Genomic DNA, 19,723 nt, shown 5'->3' with positions numbered 1-19,723 from the left:
CAGGCCCCGCTGGGCAGCTGCCCAGCAAGCCCGTGACCTCAGAGCACCGTGACCCCGGGGTCACTGTGACGGGGCTTCCTGCCGCCTCCAGCACGGGCCATCACGTCTTTGTGTTTTCAATTACAGCGCGGCCTCCGCCCGCTGTGCGAACCCACCCAGACCTCAGAGAAGGCAGCCCAGGGTCAGGGTTACAGGGAAGTCTGTTGGCCCTGCTGCTGGGACCTACTCCCTCCCGCCTGGGAGCTGCCACTTCTGGAAAGTTCTCTGCTGCCCCCTGGAGGGAGAGGCCTGGACAGGGTAAGGGGACAGCCCGCAGGCACCTCTAAGCAGGGAGAGGACTTCAGGGCTCTGGACCCCAGGACCAGAGGATGGTGGAGCGCCCCTGGCCTCCTCCCCCGACCCTGGGCCTTCCAGGCTCCGCCTCCTGGGCACAGAAACAAACCAGGGGTCTCCTGACTCTGTTTCCTTCTGTTAATGAGGGTCCTGGGGAGAGAGATGGGAGGCGCCATGACTGCTGGGTGGCCCAGGAGGTTTCTTTGGGGACACGGAGATGTTTGGGAACTGGACAGAGTGGTGGTTGCACGACATTGCAGGTATGCCATATTCCACTGAATCATTCACTTTTAATGGTAGGTTTTACGTGATGTGTGGGCTTCTCTGGAGGCTCAGATGGTGAAGAATCTGCCATCAGTGCAGAAGGCCTGGGTTTGATCCCTGGAGCCCGCTCCAGTACTCTTGCCTGGAGAATCCCAGGGACAGAGGAGCCTGGTGGGCTGCCGTCTATGGGGTCGCACAGAGTCAGACTCGACCGAAGCAACTTAGCGGCAGCAGCAGCAGCACACTCAGCACTCAGATTTCACATGGGCTGGAGGCCCTGCCACCGTGTGTCTCAGTGGCTGACCGGGAGCCGCAGGTGGGACTGGCCAGGCTGGGCCGGAGGACACCCAGGTGGGGGAAAACTTGGAGCCGCTTCTTCTGTCTCCGTCCCAGACGAGGGGCAGAGAGGTTTGGGGTAGGTCCCTGCCCTCAGGTCCTAACGGGACACATGACGTGAGGCAGGCTGGCAGGCTAGTGCAGGGGTGAGCACACTGGACTCTGGCTCTCCGCCCCTTCCTCCCTGCTGTGTGACTGTGGGCAACACACCTAACCTCTCCGTGCCCCCGTTTGTTCAGCCGTTCATCAGGAGACGAACAGTCCTGACCTCGAAGTGTGCTTTGAGCATTCAAAGCAAAGAGGACCCAGCGCTGGACACTCGGCAAGGGTCTAGGGAAGGGAAAAGGTGCCCAGGGAATCCCACGACCTGCAGCTGACTGGCTGGGGGGACCTGGCCTGGGACGGCTGGACTCCATCCTACCTACCCACACCCCAGGACCGGGTGCAGCAGCAGAAAGGTCCCCCGGCGATGGGGCCTGATCCCCGGATACTCCCCAAGAGGCAGTCCAGGGATGGGGGAGCCTGGGGACTCCAGGAGGCTTTCTGCAAAACACATTTATTGCTGCTTGGCCCCTTGACCTCGGTCCTCCCTTTCCCAGGAAGTCAGCCCCCGAGACCCGGGCCAGCCAGAGGCCGTGCCTGCGAGCACGGGGCTCAGGACGGCAGCCTGGGGACCGGGCGGCCCCGGCGGACGCTGAGCTCGGCGGCAAAGGTCCGCGCCTTCTGGTAGAAGGAGAGGGACATCTCGCGGTCGAGCAGGGAGTGGTGGTAGATGGCAGCCAGGCGCGCGCAGAGCTTCATCTGGGCCCGCTTGCTGCCCAGGTCCATGGCCGCTGCCAGCGCCAGCTGGTAGTACCCGGCCGCATCCAGCGGGTCCTGGAGACAGACGGCGAGTCACCAAGGGGGCAGCACCGCGCCAGGGAGTGCGGCCTCAGGGGAGCTTCTCCCTGGGCTGGGCCCCCAGCTGGGAAGCTCCAGGGCTGGGCCCGTGACAGCACTCCAGGTGGGCAGGACACTTGCTCACCCCAGATGGGCCAGCTTTGGCGCCTCTGGACAGACCCTGCATGTTTCCCCCAGGGAGGAGCCCCCTGCTCCTCCCTGGGCTGCCCGAGAGTGACTAGGCATCTACGGGGGCCTGGACTGCTGTCCCGGTGGCCCTGGGACCCCCATCCCCCCTCCCCACCTTGGCATTGGAGCTGGGGCCTCGGACCTTGTAGTACCTGGTCCCTTTCTCCCGGAAGCCTCTTTCCTGCTCACCCCCGGGACCTCTGGAAGATAATCCGTGTCTTCCCCTTGGGCTGAGCTGAGGTCTGGGAGGCTGGGGTCTGAGAGGGCCCTGTAGGGCCACGTGGCCCAGGGTGGCCTGGCTTGACCCCTGCAGACCACGTCCGCACTGATGCCAGCATGCCCGGCTTTTGGCACCAGGCCTGTTACAAAGCGGCTCACAGGTGTCACCTCTCAGAATATCCCACCACCCTGACGGGGTTTGACCCCACCCCCCAGGATGCGGGCTCCCAGTTCAGGTGCACCTTTGCCCCGGACGCACCATCCCCAGGCTGGGACATCCCACGTTCCCTCACCCCTGCCAACTTGTCTCCCACCCGTCTCCACGTCTCCCCCCGGAGGTCACCCAAGGGCTGGCACTAAACCCAAACCTGACTGTCCACTCCTGCTCACAGGGGCTCCCCAGGACAGAGGACAAAGTCCAAAGTTGCCAGCCCTGGTTCGTCACTGCCCCCCGCACAGAGCAAGGACCCAGAAGACAACTGAAGCAGGTGTGTGTAGCAGTTACTGTCCCCTGGCCAGGCGGGGGGACCCTGTGTGTGTGGGGGGGGCGGGGAGAGGAAAGGGAGCCAAACACAGCTGACTCTGGGCAACAGCAACCACAAGGTGCCGCTGGCCCTGAAGCACAGGGAAGCTTGGCAGCTTGTGGGAGCCTGGGAAGTGCCTGACTCAGCCTGGGGTGGGCAGGGAGGGCTTCCTGCAGGAGGATGCATCCCAACTAAAGGGAAGGAACTGGCCAGAGTGAGAGGCGGAGGGGGCGGGGTGTGCATCCCCGCGCATGTGTGCGCATGTGTGTGTGGAAGCTAGTGGGTGGCAGGTCCAGGATTCACACCCACATCCTTCCTAGTCCAAGTCTCGCTCCAGCTGCCGTGATACATCACACCCGGGCTAGAGAGACGGTCGGTGAAGACACCACTGCAGCCCCCACCTCCAGGGCACAGCCCTCAGGCCCCCCTTCTCCACAGGGCCGCAGGGTCCCAGTCACTGAAGCCCCAGCCCACTGCCCCTCATTCTGCCCTAATCGGCTGCCCATGCCTAGCCTAGTCCCCTCCCTGCCCTGTGCGGGCACCAGCTCCTGCTGCAGAAAAGCACTTGAAGAGTGAACCACGCACATCCTGAGCAGCTCGGGGCCTGGACCTCGGGGGAAGTGGCTCGGCTGCAGGGGTCACCACTGCCCACACAATCCCCCAGCACTGACAGAGCAGCGGCTGCAGGGATGACGTATGGCCAGCAGGTGTCGCCAGTGCCTAGTCAGGGGGCTGGGGGCTACCTGTGGGCGGTAGGGGGTCTCCCAGGGCTGCTCCAGCTCCTAGCTGCCCCTGGCTGGGGAGGGGGAAGGGGAGAACTCAACCCCAGGCTGGGGCACCCTCACTTCTCAACCAGCACAGATGAGGGACGCCGTGCAGAGGCAGGGCTAGACCCAGAGTAGGGTGATGTCTGCCTGTATGGGGAGGGGGAAGGGCAACAGAGGAGACAGCCCCAGGCCCTTGTCTCATCTACTGCAGGGGTCACGGACGAATGGAAAAGTGGCTCCAGCTCCCACCACTGCAGCCCCGACAGGGCAGGGGCTCTGCCAGGGTGCCAGGTGTTCCTGCCGTAGAACCTGGGGCAAGTCGCGCCCCACCCGAGCACCGGTTCCCCTCTCTGTGCCGCGAGATGATAGAGAGGACACCTCGTCTCCCCCAATCCAGGTGATATGAGGATTTCGGGGAGGAAGAAAGGAGAGCTCTGCACAGACTGGCAGGCTTCCTGGAGGAGGTGTCAGGGTGTGGGCTGCACCTTGCAACCCGAAAGTGAAACTGTTAGTTGCAACCCCGTGGGCCATGAGCCCGCAGGCGGCTCTGTCTGTGAGGATCCTCCAGGAAGAACACCGGAGTGGGTCGCCATGCCCTTCTCCAGGGCATCTTCCTGGCCCAGCGATGGAACCCGCACCTCCTGTTGTCTCCTGAACTGGCAGGCGAGTTCTTTACCGCTAACACTCTCTGGGAAGCCCACCTTGCAACAAGGGGTCTGGGAATAATGGTGATACATTTCACTGTGGCTCAGCTGGTAAAGAAGCCGCCTGCAGTGCGGAAGACCCGGGTTCCATCCCTGGGTGGGGAAGACCCCCTGGAGACGGCAAAGGCTCCCCACTCCAGTACTCTGGCCTGGAGAATTCCACGGACTATATAGTCCACAGGGTGGCAAAGAGTCGGACACGGCTGAGTGACTTTCATTTTCTCGCTTTTTCACTTTCCCCCGCCCCAGGAATGTCTTTACACACCTCCTACACTTCTTGTGGCTCACTCCTGCCAGACAGTCAAGACACAGCTTTGCAGTCACCCCATCCAGAAGCCCCCACCCCCGCCACCCAACTACACTCATTCGCCCTTCACCCAGTGGCAGCTTCCCCCACTGACCCGGAGCTCTTGAGGGCCTGGAAGCAAGGACCGTGTCCACTGGCCTCGCCTGAAGCTCACAGCGGGGCCCAGAGCTCCGGGGAGAGCCCCGGGACTCGAGGAGAAGGACCACGATGCCTCCCACACGCCCAGAGCTGGGCGACGGCCCCCACGCCCCGCTCCCGGCCCGGCCTGCACCCCTCCCAACCTTGAGGTCGTAGAAGATGATGTCGCCGAGCGCCAGGTACACCTTCACGTAGTACAGGGTCTCCTCGCCGAACTCCAGCGGCGAGGTGCAAAGCGACAGCGCCTTGAGGTAGAAGTGCTCGGCCAGCTCGCCGTGGCCCAGCCGGTGGTGCAGGGCGGCCAGCCGGTGACAGGCCACCCGCTGGTTCAGCCGGTCCCCTGAGGATGCCGAGGGGGACGGATGCCGTCTCACAGCCCCAGCCAGTCCCCTCCCGGCCCCAGACTGACCTCCCATTCCTGTTAAGTCGCTTCAGTCGGGTCCGACTCTGCGGCCCCAGGGACTGTAGCCCACCAGGCTCCTCTGTCCACGGGATCCTCCAGGCAAGGAGACTGGAGTGGGCTGCCATGCCCTCCTCTTCCCGTCTTGAAAGGGCACCTACTGATGCCTGCTCTCCTGGCACCTCGGGGATGTGGCAAAGTTGTGGAGCAGGACACCCCCTAGCCCAGGCCTGCACAGAGTTCCCCTGGACAGGGCGCTCTGCTTACTGTTCTGACAAGGAGAACCCAGAAGCGCTTCAGTTTGTGCCCCTGCAGACACGACCTTTGGCCTCCCTGCTGTATCCTCAGCCGCCCTCCACCCCGTCCTCGGGGGGAGTCACCAGATGAGGCTGCCTGCAAAATCCTCCCCCTTCCAGGGCGGGCTCTGCAGGGCCTGAAGCACCACCCAGGGGCACAGCTACTGTGCGCTCGGCCCTGTTGGGCTCCTTGCCTCGGGGAAGACAGATGGCCTAGAAGAGCCGGGCATGGAAGGACAGGCTCCCAGAGAGGAGGACAGGGTTTGGCCAGCAGAGAGCAGCGGGGCCCGGAGGCCAGCCAGGAGGGGAGGGCCGGAGGACACAGGGGCAGAAAGGCACCGGTGGCCCTACCTGGCGCGTCCCGGAGTTTCCACGGTGCAGGGCACCCCAGCCGACCCCCTGGCCAGAGAGCGAGGGGCGGGGCGGGGGCACAGAGCTGATGATGCTCAGGTGGGGCGGGACAGGTTCTCAGCAGCCTGGCCCGGGGTGAGGGAGAGGAGCCTTCGGGCAGGGGTCACTGAGGTCCTGCCCAGACCTCAGGGGTGGGGGACCCTCGGGGCCGGGGTGTGGGGCTCACCCAGGGTAAGGCTGAGCGCCAAGGCCGTGTGGGCGAACTCCAGGCCCTCCTGGGGCATCTCCATCTCAGCCAGGAGCGCAGACAGCTTGTTGCAGAGCCGCAGCTCGGCCTCCCGGCTCCCGGTGGACACCGCCAGGGGCAGCGCCCGGTCCTGAGGGGACAGGGGACAGGTCAGGCCTCCTCCTCCCACAATAGGCAGCCAGGCCCATACCCTCCTGAGGGCCCCCAGGTCTGCCCCTGTGAACCCACTGGAGCTTTGCGTGCTAGGTTGCTTCAGGCGTGTCTGACTCTTTTGTGACTCCCTGGACTATAGCCCACCAGGCTCCTCCATCCATGGGATTCTCCAGGCACGAATACCGGAACGGGTTGCCTTGCCCTCCAGGGGATCATCCTGGCCCAGGGATCGAACCCGCATCTCCTACATCTCCTGCACTGGTATTGGCAGCTGGGAGCTTTACCACTAGCGCCACCTGGGAAACCCTTCCCTCCACACCACACCATCAGTTCACAGCAGTGTGCCATCCCTGGGGCCCCTGGGGCGTGAGCAAGGGGTGTGAGCCTTGCCCGTCAAGCTACACTGCACACCCTTAGACCAGCCCTGCTCCTCCTGGGTGCAGGGAGCCTGACCAGGAGGGCCCAACACCCCATGGGCACCAAAGAGGCTGCTTTTATCTGTACCCTGGGACCCTGCCTCATGCGGGCTGGCCAGACAGGGGCGGAGACGCCGCCCTCCCCGGGAGGCGCGTGCAGACGTGGGCCCGGGTCCCGGCCCTCCATCTGATGCACTGTGTGCCCTTGGACCTGCCCCTGTGCCTCTTTGAGCCCGTTTCCTCCTATGTAAAATGCGGACAGGCCCTGCCTCCCAGGGTTGTGTGAATTCCTGGGAAGGTGTGTCCTCCAACGGGCGTTTCTTGCTCTGTCCTGCCCAGGCTGGGGCTGGGGGTTGGGATGGTCTCTGACCAAACCACCCGGAAGCTAAGCCTGTGCGTGAGGCAGGGAGGTCCTGCCCCCCAGGAGGGTCGCCCCTGAAGCCCATTCGCCTGGACCCACAGGGCTGGGGGTGAGCCACTCACCCGGTAGAAGGACACCGCTTTCTCGCGATCCCAGGTCCCGTTGAAGAAGATGTCTCCAGCCTCCTCGAAGAGCTGCAGCCCCAGGCCGGGGTCCCCTGTGTACAGGGCGGCGTTCTGCGCCGCCTGGATGTAGAGGTCCACCAACTCACTCTGCCGCAACGCGTAGTAGATCTTCCCCGCCTGCAGCCAGGCGTGCGCCTCCTTGTCCCTCTTCAGCAGGTCGATGAAGACCCCCAGGCTGCGCTTGGTGTACTCCAGGGCGGACCTGTAGGCCCTGGGGGTAGAGGTGGGTGCTCAGAGCTGGCCTCCTGGGATGGCCGCCCCCCTGTATGGAGGGAACCGGGCTCTCCCCGGGAGCCCATCTGGCCACCCTGGACCCGGGGCCTAGGGGTCCAGGCCCAGAGCCTGCACGTCCAGGCTGACGGGAGACCGGGGCAACACACGGCCCTTGTCTAGCAAAGGTGAGGAGGCCTTCAGGAGGGAAGCAGGCAGCCGTGGGGCCTTAAGGAGTAAGCAGTTCATCTTTGCCCCACTCCACACACACAGACCCACGTCACCTCCAGACATAGCAGGGATGGTGGCCCCTGGGCAGAAATTGAGAGCCCGTCCAGGCCAGGGGTTCTGACACCAACAGAGTACCAGAACCACCCAGGGGGCTGGCAGGGCCTGGCTCCCAGAGCTGCTGGCTCAGGAGGTCCGGGTTGAGGCCTGCCACGTGTGTGTGTACCTAATCGTGTCCACCTCTTTGTAAACCTGTAGACTGTAGCCCGGCAGGCTCCTCTGTCCATGGGATTCTCCAGGCAAGAATACTGGAGTGGGTTGTCATGCCCTTCTCCAGGGGATCTTCCCGACCCAGGGATTAAACCTGCGTCTCTTGCATCTCCTGCATTGGCAGTCAGGTAGGTTTTGTTTTTTTTTTTACTACTGAGCCCCCTGGGAAGCCTAGGAACGAGCATCTCCAACCAGTACCCAGGCGAGGTGGACGTGCTGACTCCGGGACCCCACTCTTAGGAGCCTTGATCAAGGTTGTGGGTCCTGCTGTGAAACTGAGGCCCCAGGGTGAGAGGTGTCCCTCTTGAGTCCCAGGGAATCCAGCTCCTTTTCTGCTCTCGAGGAGCCCCCACACTGGATGGGGTGGTATGAGACTCTGCCAGCCTGCGAGCTGTGTGGTCCAGCAATCTGCCCCCCACCCCTGGTCAGGACGCCCTGGGTGGGCTTCACAGGCGACCCCGAAACCCTGCTCCGGGGAAGCAAGCGGGACAGTCACTGTCTCCTGTGGGCAAGGACCCTCCAGGCACACACGATTGCTGTCCTCACACGTCAGGGGATAAACGAGGACCAGACTACGTTGCCTAGAGCTGGGCCAGCGGGAAAACACTCAGGGCAGGCAGGGGTCAGCTTCCAGAAACTACCACGGCAGGAAGGGTGACTCAGAAACACATGCTCCACCCCCGCCCTTGGGGACAAGACGGGGCCTCCTGGCTCAGTGCCCGACTGACACTAAGGGCAGAGGTACTGTCCTAGGGCGGCGTCCGTGTCCTCCCCGCCCCGGGGCCGGCCCTCACCGCTCGGTGCCCAGGGACAGGTAGAGCTGGCTTATGGTCTCCAGGAGCTGCCCCTCCAGCACCTTGTCGTTCGCCCTGCGGGCCAGCGAGAGCTGGAACTCGTGGTAGACGACGCACCGGGCCTCGTTGGGCACGACTGCGCTGTAGAAGTGACAGAGCCGCTGGACGGCGAGCAGCTGGCCTGGCGGGAGGTGGAAGGGAGGGGCCCCATCAGGCACTGCAGCGGCCTTCGAGGGTCCACGGCCCCTGCGGCGCGCCCGCCTCTGTGAGCTGGGGTCGCTCCACGTGGGGCCGGGCTGGGTGTCCAGCTCGAGGTCACACAGCTGGCCAGCAGCCGTGACAGTGCCAGGCAGGGCACGTCACAGATGCTCGAGGGACAGTGCTGGTCACTGGAGAACTCCCAGGCTGGGCGGTCCCGACTGGGCTCCCCGATGGACCGGGACATGTTTCTGCTTCACAAAGCTCCTCCCAGCCAGACAGGGGCTGCATGCGAGCATGCTCAGCTGCTCAGTCGTGTCCAACTCTTTGCAGCCCCATGGACTGTAGCCCACCATGCTCCTCTGTCCATGGGATTCTCCAGGCAAGAATACTGGAGTGGGTTGCCATTTCCTCCTCCAAGAGATCTTTCTGCCCCAGGGCTCGAACCCATGTCTCCTGCATTGGCAGGCAGGTTCTTTACCAACTGAGCTGCTAGGGAAGCCTGAACAGGGGCTAAGCTCCCACCAAGTAGATCACAGTACCCCGACGGGGCAGACAGACAAGCTGAGTCCAAAGCTGGAGCAAAGGACATGCGGTGGAGACGGGATTCAGATCCGGCTCCTGCATTCCACAGCCGATGCTCCTTCGTGAAGCTGGGCTCCAAGCCCACAGCCTTACTTGCTTGTTCTAAAGCCAGAGGACTGGGAACGGTTGGGAAGTTAAACTACTGAAAATGACCGGGCAGTGAACAAGCCAAGAAAAGACTTGATGACCGTGAGCCAACCAGACCTAACAGAACACAGAGCTTGCTCCCAACGACGCAGACACAACACTCCCCGTGCCCGTGGGACAGTCCCTGGGACAGACTAGAGGCTGGACCCCAGAACTGTGCTGCGCAAACATAAAAGGATCAAAATCATGCGAAGCATAGCTTCCAGGAGCAATGAATGAAATCAGAAATCAGTAACACAAAGGAGTTTGGAATAGTCACGAATCTGTAGAAATGAATAGCACACTCCTAAATCAGCAGGCTTCCCTTGTAGCTCAGTCGGTAAAGAATCTGCCTGCAATGAGGAGACCCGGGTTTGATCCCTGGGTCAGAAGCGTCCCTGGAGAAGGAAATGGCAACCCACTCCAGTATTCTTGCCTGGAAAATCCCATGGACGGGGGAGCCTGGCGGGTAGCACTACATTCAATGGGGTCGCAAGAGTCAGACACGACTTAGCAGCTAAACCACCACCACCAAATCACCAGTGGGCCAAGGAAGGAAACTGGGGGCTTCCTTGGTGCTCCAGCGGTTAAGACTCTGCACTCCCAATGCAGGGGACCTGGGTTAAATCCCACACGGTGCAAATAAGACTAGCTCAATCAAATAGCTAAGTATTTTTAAAAATAAACAACCAAAAAAGAATGAAAATTTCAAATAAAAAACCTAAAGTTCACCCTTAAGAAACTAGAAAAAGTTAACTTGATCCAAGGCAAGCAAAAGAAAGGAAAAAATAAAGTTCAAGCGGAGATGATAAAATAATAGAGAATAGAAAAACAGAGAAGAATAATGAAACCAAATCACAGTTCTTTGAAAAGGTTAACAAAAGTTACAAAATTTTAGCCAGACTGACCAAGAAAAGAAAGGAGGTAGCCGAAGATGACTAAACTCTGGAGGGAAAGACGGGGCATCACCACGGATCTCACAGAAAAAAAGGGGACGCTGTGAGTGACTGTACGCCAACAAATGAGACGACCGGGATGAAATGGACAAACCCTAGAAAGACACAAACCAGTGAAACAGGCTCAAAACAGAACCAGGGCGAGGACTGGGCGACCCTGGGTGTCACCACTGCCCTGAGTCCCCTCGCTGTTCCATATGGGGGAGGGGCAGACCCCCTGACTCCCTGGAGGACCTCCGGGGTCCCCCAGCTCTGCACTCCCAAGTCTGAGTCCCCCAGTGCCTGGGTTGGGGGCGTGGGGGTCACAGAAGTTTTCTGAGAGGCCAGCAGTGGGCCATGTGCCCTTGGTGACCACTTCCTGCATCTGCCCAAAGCTGCAGGGCAGGTCTGGGGACCCAGCTCCTGGCTCCTCCTAGAGGTCCAGGGGATTCCCCTTCCAGCCTCACTGAGCAGAACCTATATCCCTCAATAGCTCCCCAGCGCTCTCAGGAAAATGCCAAACTGCAGCCTGGGGTCTTGGGCCCCTGCCTAGATTCCCACCTGAGGCTCTCACTGCCCATCACCTGAGCCACTCACTCCAAACTTGGCACCGCCCTGCAGGGCCCAGTCACTCACCCCAGGGCCTTTGCACAGGCTGCTGCGCCTCCTGCCAGGCTCCCTCCCATACTTGGCTAAACTCTACTCATCCCTCGGGTCCCAGACTAAACAGCTGGCTCCCTACCAGTTGGGGCCTGGAGCCATCCCCACCATCCAGCTGAGCACCTGCTTCTGTGGCTCTCGTGACCCAAGCATCTGTTTCCTGTGGCTTGGCCGCCAGCCCCCGGCGAGGACCACTTGGGTGTGTTTGCTGGTGGAGCCCCGCCCACAGCCTGCCACTTGCACCAGCTGCCTTTGGATGAAGCAGCTGCCTTGCACGCTCTGGGCTGGGGGAGGTGTCTGCTGTGACCGGCTGTTGGGAGACGTTAAGGATATGGTGCCAGCAAAGCACCCAGTATGCAAGGCCCACGTGGCCACTTTGGCTTGGCCCCCCCCCAGCCTGGTCTGGGCTGTGTCCGGGGTCACTCACTGCCTGTCTGCCCGAGACTGCCAGGATTCCTGGCTTCAGGACTTTCAGTGCAGAAAGCAGGATGGTCCCAGGCAAGCTGGGATGAGCTGGTTGCCGTGGTAACATCTGGCCCAGCACGGAGCACCTCAAAACACCTGCTGGTTTCTACCACTCGTCATTCTTGATGGAGACGCAAACGCTTGCCTCCGATTCGCAACCCCCAGGACGCTCTGAACAGAAATGCGAAGAGCCCTTGCTTCCCAGGCAGCCCGCATGCCCGACACTCACTATCCCATTGGTCCATCTCCACGGCGACCAGAAAGGCCCACTCGTAGTAGCACTTGGCCTGCCGAGCGAGCGCCCTGCGGGTACACAGATCCCCCAGCCGCAGCAGCACCTGGGTGAAGTCCAGGCCTCCCTCCCTGCCGGGCAGCCGCGAGAAGAGCTTCACGGCCTCCAGGAGGTAGTGCTGGGCCAGCCCGTCGGCGCCGGCCTGCAGACACAGGGCCCCGAAGTTGGCCAGGACCACCGCCTCATTCTGCGGGTGGCCCAGGCGCCGGGCCACCGTCAGGGCGCGGTAGTAGCCCTCGGCCGCCAGCCGGGTCCTGCCAGTCCTCTTCAGGGCGATGGCCGTCATGTTGGTGATCAGGCCCTCCTGGTCCGGGGTGGCCACCGCCGCCTCCAGGAGGGACTCCAGGATGTCCAGGGCTGCCGGGCTCTGCCTGTGAAGGACGTGCAGCCAGGCCAGGGCTACCAGGTGGTTCACGATGGTGCGGCCGCCCAGCCGGGCGTCTGTCTCCACGGCCTGCATCATGAAGGCAATGGCCCTGCCCTGCCACCCGTGCTGGCTATACAGCTGGGCCAGGCTGGCATAGACGGGGCCGCGCAGGGCCCGCCCATAGCCGGAGGCCGGGGAGGCCAGCGCCTGCCGGAGGTAATGAGCTAATGGAGCGGGCAGGACAGGGAGCGGCGGGCTGTTCTGCAGGACCAGGGCCGCGCTCCGGAGCGCACTGCCCAGCGAGCCCCGTGCCTGCAGCGAGGCCACTCTGACGCAGCTCAGCGCCAGGTGCGGCAGGCACATTTGGCTGTAGATGCCCGCCAGCAGCAGGTAGCAGTCCATGGGCCAGGAGGCTCCTGGGGTCCCCGCCGCCCTGGGAAGTAGCAGCAGCAGCCTCTCCAGGAAGGGCAGGGCCTCCTCCGGCTGCTTGAGGCGGGTGTGGTGCTTGGCTAGCAAGAAGCAGGCCCGGGCCTCGGCCTGCGGGCTGTGGCTGCCGATGGTCCTCCGCAGGGCCAGGGTCAGGAGGCCGGAATCGGCCTCGGAGCTGCCAACGTGGCCGGGCATCCCCAGGAGCAGGGCCAAGGCCTTGGGCACCAGCTGTGCACACTTCTCCTTGTTCTTCTGCCGCAGGTGGACCGAGGCCAGGCTGGTGTACACGGCCGCCACCAGGACCAGGTCCCCGAAGCGGCCCCCGAGCACCCCCAGGGCTTCCTCCAAGTACACGCGGGCCTGGGACAGCTTCAGCTGCCGCACACACAGCCGTCCCAGCAGGAAGCAGAGCCTGGCCAGGGCCATGGGCAGCCCGGCTGTTTTGGCCATCCCACGGGCCTCAGCCAGCCGCCTGACCAGCTCCTCCTCGTTGGTGAAGCCGCCGAACACGCCGCTCAGTGTGGGTGGGGAGAGGTCGTACAGGCCCCGGAAACCGGCCTGGAACCCGGGTGCATCCAGGAACAGCAGCTGCGAGCCCAGTGCCTCCGGGTCGGCCCAGTCATCTCCTGCGTCCAGGCGGAAGGAGGGGTCCTCGGTGTCCGGCAGGCTTGCGCCACTGGACACCCAGTGGACACCAGGGGACCCTGGTTCCTCGGGGCAGCCCTGGCAGGACTTGCATTGTTCTAGAACATTCTTCACCGACTGCAGGATCTCCTGTGGCTCTGGGTTCAGGCAAGGCAGGGACATTTCTGCAAATGACCAAAATGCCCGGATGGGTGAGAGTGGGATCTAAGTCCAGGCAGGGCCGGGGGCGTCCCTCCCGTGGCTGCAGTGTCCCTGTCACTGCTCCCACAAGGCTGCTCTGGGCATCTGAGTTTGCCGTGGACTGCTGGGCACACTGCAGGGCTGTAGGAGTGACCTTCTGGGAGAACACGAAGCAGGTTGGCCAAGTTTTACCAACTAATGTGCCTCACCGTAGTCCTTCCCTCTAGGCCATGTGCAGGAACCCCCAAGACATCAAGTTGTAGCCAACCAGAGCCACTGACCAGCGTGAGCTCCGAAGCACCCACAGAACTGGCAGTGAAGTCTGTGTCCCCCTGCCCGGCTCTAGCACAGGGGCCCCTCTGACGGGAAGCACTGGGAACGGCTCCCAGACCCTGAGGTCCCCCTTGTCTGGGCTGGTTTGGGAATCTGGCTACTAAAGGGTTAAAAACAAGTGCTGAAGAGTCTGGGGACAGGAGCTGCCCACTCCTGCCCTGCCCGCCTGCTGAGGGCCTATTAGTCTTAGATGGACTCAGCACCCGGAGGCATGTCCAGTTTTGAGGAGCAAACAAGCTATGTTTCCTGTTGGGAAAACACAGGTTTTGGGGGGAATTTGGAAGGAAAGAGGGAGGAAAAGACTCTTCTATTTCAAGTTCACTTGTAAAAAGTGTGTTCAAAGCTATCAGTCTGTAAAGGCTAGGAATTAAAAAAAAAAAAATACATTTTAGCGGGAAATGTACAGCTCGACCATGTACTTGATCAGCTAAGAAACACCACGTCCAGTGGAGGCACCACGTCCCTGGGGCGTCTTCCTGCATTATCCCTGTTACCCTGCCCCTGACAGCTGAGGTCCTCCTGAAGGCAGCCTGCAGAAATCCGGGCAGCAGGGAGGGCCCTGCGGTAGCCCTGGGACTTCTCCAAGGGGCCCTTCTGTGTTTGCATGTGGATGGATCCCATTCCCGGGAAATCTCAAAGGGTCCTTGACTCGTGCATCCCCAGGCTGTCCCTGAAGACCCTCTGCTGTGGCGGAGATGCAGGCGTGGAAAAGAGCAAGTCCTCCAGGGACTTTTCCAATGTAAGGCTCCACAGTAGCACCTTCCCCACCCCTTTCACCCCTCCAAGCAGGACTCGGGGCAAATTTAAGCTGCTCTGGGTTAAATGAAAGAAACCCAGGGACTTGCTGATGGTCCAGGGGCTAAGTCTCGGTGTTCCAAATACAGGGGGCCTGGGGTTGAGCCCTGGTCAGGGAACTAGCTCCAACATGCCCCAACTAAGAATTTGCAAGCCGCAACTAAATCCTGGTGCAGCCAAAAAAATAAAGAAAGAAAGAAACCCCAGAGTCAGGCATAAGCTCATCCCTTATGGCTCAGAATCCGCCTGCAGTGCGGGAGGCCTGGGTTTGATCCCTGGGTTGGGAAGATTCCCTGGAGAAGGGAATGGCTCCCCACTTCAGTATTCTAGCCTGGAGAATATACAGGACTATACAGTCCATCGGGTCACAAAGAGCCGGACATGACTGAGCGACTTTGTCACTTTCAGGCAAAGGCGGGGATGTGCTTCTTTGCTGGGGACAGTGCAGGGGGCCAGGCTATGGGCTGGGCAGTGGAGAGGTCACCCCACCTACACTTGGGACAATGCAGGGCGGCGGGCACATTCACCGGGGACCCGCTGGGCACAGTGCGGAGGGGAGCCTCACCTCCGCTTTACCCAACCTGCCCCCAAGGTCAGACTGCATGTCACCAGCCCTTCCCCAGAGAGGAGTGAGGTCCATGGCCCACGACACCCCGAAGCCCAGCCCCACGCCCCGAGGGCTCCTGTGTGGGAAGGACATACCTTGTTCCTCCCGATGCTGCTGTGTCTCAGCTTCTTCTGACGTGTCTGAAAAGTCAGAGAGAAGGCAGGCATCACCCTGGGACCAGCGCCCTCTGGGTTGGGGCCGAGTTGGGGGGTGGCTGGAGGACGGTAACACCCCTGACACCAGCGCTGAGCAGGGAAACGGTCCAGCCTGGGCGGGGGCGTCAGCCGAGAAGCCGCGTCTTCCGGCCCCTGCAGGGTTCCACCCCCCCAAGAAGCTGCCTCCTCTTGCTGCCCGCCCTCTGGGAGTGGGGGACGCGCTCCCCCGACGCCGCTGCTCGCCCCGGGGCTGGGCGGCAGAGCCGGACTTGCACCCGCTGCTCACCCTACCACCAGGGCTCTCCCACGCCTCAGTCCCCTGGAAACAGGCTGAGGCTGACTGCCCACTGGGCCGCCATGGAAACCAAGTGAGAAAAAGAGCTGGAAAAAGACAGGGGAGTGTGACGTGCCGTCAACCGTGCAGCACCCAGCGGAGAGGGCCCCACCGCAGCAAACGAGACTCCCAACGCGGCTCCCTAAGGAGCGAAGAAACCGTGTGCCAGGCTGGCTTGGGGCTGATCCGCCAAGGTCGCAATTCTCATTTAACTTGTATGCGGAGCATGTCGTGTGAAACGCTGGGCTGGGTGACTCACAAACTGGAATCAAGATGGCCAGAAATATCAACAACCTCATATATGCAGATAATACCACTCTAATGGCAGAAAGTGAAGAGGAACTAAAGAGCCTCTTGATGAGGGTGAAAGAGGAGAGTGAAAAAGTTAGCTTAAAACTCAACACTCAAAAAACAAAGTTCATAGCCTCCAGTCCAAACAGTTCATGGCAAATAGAAGGGCAAAAAGCGGAAACAGTGACAGACTTGATTTTCTTGGGCTCCAAAATCACTGCGGATGCTAATTGCAGCCATGAAATTAAAAGACGCCTTCTCCTTGGAAGGAAAGCTGTGATGACCTAGACAGCATATTAAACAGCAGAGACATTACTTTGCCGACAAAGATCCGTCTAGTCAAGGCTATGGTTTTTCCCGTGGTCATGTGTGGATGTGAGAGTTGGATTATAAAGAAAGCTGAGGGCCCAAGAATTGATGTCTTTGAACTGTGGTGCTGGAGAAGACTCTTGAGAGTTGCCTGGACTGCAAGGAGGTCCAACCAGTCCATCCTAAAGGAGATCAGTCCTGGGTGTTCATTGGAGGGACTGATGCAGAAGCTGAAGCTCCAGTCCTTTGGCCCCCTGATGTGAAGAGCTGACTCACTGGAAAAGCCCCTGATGCTGGGAAAGATTGAGGTCAGGAGGAGACGGGGACGACAGGGGATGAGACGGTTGGATGGCATCACTGAGTCAATGGCATGAGTTTGGGCAAGCTCAGGGTGAGTGAAGGACAGGGGAGCCCGGCGCACTGCGGTCCAGGGGCGGCATTGAGTCGGACACGACTGAGGGACTGAACAGGAACAACAAAGGAAGAGTAATCCCCTAGTTTAAGCCTCACGTTGGTGGGAAGATTCTTGTAACGCGTCAGCAGGCGAGCAGGAAGGACACGCATGAACGTATGCCTGTGTGTGTACATGCGTGTATATGTGTGCACACGTGTAAGTGTATACGTACATGTATGAGTGCACGTGTATTCCCATGAACACGTGCGTGTGGACACATACATGTGTGTCGGGGGGCGTGTGTGTTTGGGTGTGTCTGTGTGTGTTCATGTGAGTAGGCGTGTGTACGTGGACACCTATCTGTGGGGATGTGTCCACGTGTGTGCATTTATCTCCCTCCCGCAGCAGGCACGCAGGAGCAGGAGCGCTGTGTACCCAGGGCCCGGGCAGTGGCGGGTAGGCCAGTCTCATGCCGTCCCCTCCGCCCTCGACTCCCGGCTGTGGCTGCCAGCACGCTCCCTCTCTCTGCTGTTCGCGCCGCAGTCCTGGGCCCTCTTGCTCCCCGGCCCCGGCGGAGCAGGCGGTCTTAGGTGGTGCCTAGTCAGTGGAGAAGCGGCTCAGCTGAGACCTGTCCCCGGGGCAGCCGGGAGGCTCAGTCCCCAAGTCCTTGCATCTCCCAGCCCCTTGCCCTGCTCCTTCTCACTCTCTCTCCTGTCACGCCCCCACCCGCCCTGAAGGCAGTGCCAGCATCTGTCTGGCCCCCTGTAAGTGCCCGGGGCTGGCATTCAATACTGTGAATGATGTAGGAGGTGGAAGTTTCCTTAAGGGCATCAGGATGGGGTTGTCGCCGCGAATAGTGGACGAAGCCGGAGCCGTGCCGCACTCTGCAGAGTGGACAGTCCAGCCTCGCAGAGCGGTGCAGACAGAACAGGGCTGAGGGGTGTCAGCTGGGGGCAAGCTCTGCACCCTTCATGGCCTTTCCGGGAATCTGCCCTAAGAAAGCTGTTCTAAATCACAGGCTGTAGGGCGCTTCCCTGTGGCTCAGACGGTAAAGAATCTGCCTGCAGTGCGAGAGACCCAAGTTCCATCTCCGGGTCAGGAAGATCCCCTGGAGGAGGGAATGGCTACCCGCTCCAGTATTCTTGCCTGGAGAATCTTACGGACAGAGCGGCCTGGCGGGCTGCAGTCCATGGAGTCGTGAAGAGTCAGACACGACTGAGTGACTAGACATACAAGGTGTGACCAGCTGCGGGTCCTGAGAGGTCCCCGGGGCCGTCCTGAGCGGTGGGAGGAGCACCCCCATGTTCCCGCCACACCTACCCAGGCTGTACACAGTGCATACATTAGTGCTGGACGTCCTTCTTAGCAGCTGTCTGGCCTCTTCCTCAGAAAAGCGTCCTTCACGGCTAAAGAAAGACCTTTCTTCTTCACTGAGAAAAATAACATTTTCCAAGCTGGAAAAAATAAAGTGCATGTTAGATTGCACATTTCCAAGTACACAGTGGTGAAGATATGAAGATAAAAACAGAATAGATCCTATCCTCAAGGATGCTTCATCGGGCCAGAGGCAGACCCAGGAGCAGGAAAGGCTGTGACAGATGCTGCTGATCACAGTTTCTGGAAGGGGTGCTCCTGAGCAGCCTTCAAAACCCCACCTTAAGTGCCCTTTCCCCTGTGAGGCAGGCCATGATAGTTGCAGGCAGACTCAATCCCTACACACTGCAATCTCTCACAACTCCTTACACAACATGGGCACAGAGCACACGTGTACTCGGAAAAGTCAGGCAGAGAGAGGAAAAAACAGGAAGGAACAAAGGTGGGGAGGGAGTGGGGGAGGCAACTTCTGCTTATGAACTAAATTAACAGCAGAATATGAAACTTTCAAACGTACTTCGAAACTTAAGAGGGAGCTATTACGAGAAGTTAAAGAAACCCTTAGGGTAGATTATGACATGTTGGACATAATAAGCCTGTATTCCTCAAAAATGTCAGCGTCCTAAAGGACACAGATCAAGGAGTTGAGACTCAAGAGACAGACAAGTGATAATATGGGTTCTGGAATTTTCTTTGGCTGAAGAGGGGAATCGCTGGGAAAGTCAGTGGGATCTAAGCTCTGCAGAAAACCATTCTATCAGTGTTAGTTTCCTGATTTTGACAGCTGGGCTGTGGCCATGCAAGCGATGTCCTGGTTTCAGGAAACACACTGCATTATTTAGGGTTAAGGAACATCATGTTTGCAACTGACTCCCAAAGAATTTAGAAGAAAAAAATGAAGAAAAAAACAAGCAAACAGGAGAAAGTAGGCGTCATAACATGTTAACACTTGGGCAAACTGGGTGAAGGACACAGAGGAGTTTTACACTCTTTCGCAGCTTTTCCTTAAGCCTGAAATTATGACAAAATAAAAGAAATAAAGAACAGACACCAGAGTGTTCATTAAACAAAAGGTAAAAGACCTAGGTCTGGCGTAGGAAAGACGTTTAGAAAGGACTTGTTGAGTAAATGAAAGAGGTTGTTGGGGCTTCTCTGGTTGTAAATAGGATCAACGGCACTGGGCCCCATCAACCTTCTGGGTTAAGGGAGGGCAACAGACTAGCTCAGACCCACAGCAACTGCAGCACAGACCCTTGGCAAGCTGAGGACATGTTTAAGTCACATGCGGCCCAGCTGTCTGTTGAGAAGTTGTGGTCTCCCCAGAGATGGTGGCAATCACCTAGACCAAGGGTGCCGGTGTTTCGCAGAACACCAGCTGATAGGGTTTGTGTGGAGGTCAGATGAGTGTGAAAAACACACTTCAGCAGGAGAGGGAGAAGTTTCATGCTCTGGTTGCCTTGCTTGTGTTGGTATTTCCACCAACCAGGGCACGTGGAAAGCCCATCGGTGCTGGTGAAGTTTGAGATGAAGCCTTGGGGGCAGCACGCTTTGGGGAACTAAGGTCTGGTTTCTACTGTCAGCATCGGAGCCCAGCCCGGCTTCAACCTGCTTCTGATGAGCGGGCAGAAGAGGCTCTGGAGCAGACAGACCCTCGAGTTAGGGAACAGAGCGACTGGTA

General features: G+C 60.0%; 1 protein-coding gene across 10 annotated transcripts in view; it reads right to left on the bottom strand.

The window, feature by feature from the left end:
* Positions 1-1,473: 1,473 nt before the first annotated feature.
* SH3TC1 (SH3 domain and tetratricopeptide repeats 1) overlaps positions 1,474-19,723 on the bottom strand; it is a 61,433-nt gene continuing 43,183 nt past the window's right edge. For 9 of the 10 annotated variants that reach the window (XM_055434285.2, XM_088836569.1, XM_055434283.2 and 6 more), the window contains 8 exons: positions 17,992-18,125; positions 15,284-15,328; positions 11,770-13,437; positions 8,572-8,752; positions 7,007-7,280; positions 5,934-6,084; positions 4,804-5,000; positions 1,474-1,809 (listed from right to left, as the gene is read on the bottom strand). In XM_055434285.2, coding sequence (XP_055290260.2) covers positions 1,588-1,809; positions 4,804-5,000; positions 5,934-6,084; positions 7,007-7,280; positions 8,572-8,752; positions 11,770-13,437; positions 15,284-15,328; positions 17,992-18,125 — 2,872 coding nt within the window. In that variant the 3' untranslated portion in view covers positions 1,474-1,587. Of the gene's footprint in view, positions 1,810-4,803; positions 5,001-5,933; positions 6,085-7,006; positions 7,281-8,571; positions 8,753-11,769; positions 13,438-15,283; positions 15,329-17,991; positions 18,126-19,723 lie in introns of those variants that run through there. The other variant, XM_055434295.2, reaches the window with a different exon arrangement.

This window comes from Moschus berezovskii, chromosome 5, assembly GCF_049115385.1.
Source record: "Moschus berezovskii isolate FMDL1 chromosome 5, NW_MosBer_1.0, whole genome shotgun sequence".
Lineage (NCBI taxonomy): Eukaryota > Metazoa > Chordata > Mammalia > Artiodactyla > Moschidae > Moschus > Moschus berezovskii.
The sequence above is the reverse complement of the archived record's forward strand: the minus strand, read 5'-3'. Positions and strand labels throughout refer to the sequence as shown.